Raw genomic sequence first — 2,500 nt, 5'->3', positions numbered from 1 at the left:
CCACTCAATGATGATGCACGCTGGAAGGATCCGGCACTCATGGAAGGACGCCTCAATAAAATCAAGAGCGAAAGAAACGTCTGTGTCCACGAATGGTCCCAGACAATAATAGATGAAGACCAGTTCAAGAATAAAGTTGAGGAACTGGAGGAGGACTTCGAAACAGCCCTTGAGTTGGTCAGGGACAGGTACGGAGTCTGTGCCAGGGAGACCAACATTCTCATTGAAACCATGAAAGTACAGATTCAAGATGTGATACAAGCGTTCACTGAAAGAGTCATACTGAAGATGACTTTTGAAAAAAAACTTGCATTATTCAAGGAAGTGACACCGGGTCACCTCAAAGATCGTTACAGACACTTTGAGTCCTTTGACCCGCTGTCCTTTCTGTTGGGATCGAAAGAACGGGTCTATATCCAAACGGTATACATAAAACTTGTCCTTCGACAAGAAAACACGCCACTTGATATAGAATCATCACAACTCTTAAGAGTTCTGAGGGAAGAGTGCCAGCCCTTCCCGCCTGTCCAGGATGACAGGCCGCGCCTTGCAGTGGTGAGCGGCATCGCCGGGAGTGGCAAGACCACCCTGCTCACCTTCATGGTGTCAGAGTGGCGCAGGGAAGAGTGTGACCGGCGCGTCAAACATCTGGAGGAGTACGACATTGTGCTCAGAATACTGTGCAGGGACAAACATGCCGAGGACCTGGAGACATTCCTGCGCCGGATCCTCCCTCCCAGTCTGTCGGTGTTTGGTGAGCCCCTCGTGAATTACCTGGAGCGCTGCAAAGTGCTCTTCCTCATAGACGGCCTCGATGAGATGAACCAAACCTCCGAGAAGCTCGTCACTAATGTTATGACCTTAGCCAGATGTAACAAACAGTTCTCAATCCTCGTCACATCACGCCAAGAACGAGTGGACTGGCTGTTGGGGAGTTATGAACAGGACTATCGCATATCGCACCTGTCCATCGAGGGGATTCACGTCGCTAAGAGGATGGAGTTTGCACTGAAATACTCCACCTCCTCCACAAACGAGGAGAAGCTTAGGGAGTTCATGGCACAACACCAGGACACTGAGTTGTTTGAGCTTCCCCTCAACCTGTTATTTTTGGTAACATTGTTTGAAGACAATCCAGATAGCATCAAGAACCACATTACCCAAGCCAGTCTGTACACCTACTTCCACGAATGGTGCACAGAGAAGCTGCGTGTCAGAATAGCCACGTACCCCACATATGGGCAGACGAGGCCGCGCACCCTCAAGACGAGGATAAAAAGAGTGCTGAAGGAAATGTACCAAATGGCACTGCAAGGCCTGCTACAGGACAGGTTGACCCTGTCAGAGGAGGACACGGAGAGGCTGGAGAAACGCTGCAAGGAAGAGGAGCTGCCGGAGCAAGATGTCTTGGGAGCATTCTACACACTGCGGTTGTTCGTTAACAACAGAGTGCGTGAGGAACAGTACTCGTTGCCCCACAAAGGACTGCTGGAGTACTTTGCCGCACGACATATCATACAGCGCCTTCAGGATGAGTCCCTCCCACTACCAGGGGCTGGCAGGAGCCTGACCCATACCTCCACTCAGCAAAAAAGTCACCGTCCACGTCCACGCCTTCAGGATAGAGTCCTCTCATTAATAAATCCTATTAGAAGTCTATTTCGTAAAGCCACACAGCCAAAGACACCAGGAGCTATCAGGAGTGTGCTCCATACCGTCACTCAGCAAGGAACATTTTGTGGTCAGCGTAACCTTTTCTTCCACGTGGCGGGCCTTTTGGCCAGAGAAAAGGTACCAAATCGCCCCGAGGCAATAAAGGAAGTAATAGAGCTGGTGGCGGAGACTGGCGCACGGTGGAAGGAATGGCTGTCACTGGTGGAACACACAGATTATAATGAAAGCTTCTTGCGGGCCATCGCTCACCACGTATCGGAAAACCCTCCTGTTGGCACAGTAAGGATAACAGACAGTACGTTGGCCAGCGCTGCGGCACTGCTCCCCCGTACTCCACCAACAACAACAGTGGAATTACGGCTGGACAGAGAAAAGGTAATGGTGAAGGACACACTACATCGTGCCTTGACTCATCACTATTGCAGTGACTTGTCGCTACACCACCATTACGAGCAACCCGGCAACATACCCGCCTCAGACATCGTGCTGCGCGCCATACACAGGTAAACAGACCGGCAGACGTCTGTGTGTATATGTAATTCACCTCCTCCTCCTCGGTCGTCTGCTGGTCACCCAGCCAGTCTTCCACATTACGGAGCGACTCAGAGCTCATAGACCGATCTTCGGGTAGGACTGAGACCACATCAACACACTCTACACACCAGAAAAGCAAGGCCACAACCCCTCGAGTTACATCCCGTACCTATTTACTGCTAGGTGAATACACCCAACACATTAAGAGGCTTGCCCATTTGCCTCGCCGCTTACCGGGATTCGAACCCGGCCCTCTCGATTGTGAGTCAAGCGTGCTAACCACTACACTACG

General features: G+C 51.2%; 1 protein-coding gene across 2 annotated transcripts in view; it reads left to right on the top strand.

The window, feature by feature from the left end:
• The window catches only part of LOC123500962, a 112,564-nt gene that overhangs the window by 15,822 nt on the left and 94,242 nt on the right, over positions 1–2,500 (top strand). For both annotated transcript variants that reach the window (XM_045249515.1, XM_045249513.1), the window contains exon 2: positions 1–2,177. This exon is cut by the window's left edge and continues 673 nt beyond it. In XM_045249515.1, the coding sequence (XP_045105450.1) occupies positions 1–2,177 (2,177 nt within the window). The remainder of the gene's footprint in view (positions 2,178–2,500) is intronic.

This window comes from Portunus trituberculatus, unplaced genomic scaffold, assembly GCF_017591435.1.
Source record: "Portunus trituberculatus isolate SZX2019 unplaced genomic scaffold, ASM1759143v1 PGA_scaffold_523__9_contigs__length_663829, whole genome shotgun sequence".
NCBI lineage: Eukaryota > Metazoa > Arthropoda > Malacostraca > Decapoda > Portunidae > Portunus > Portunus trituberculatus.
This window is presented reverse-complemented; position numbering and strand designations above follow the sequence as displayed.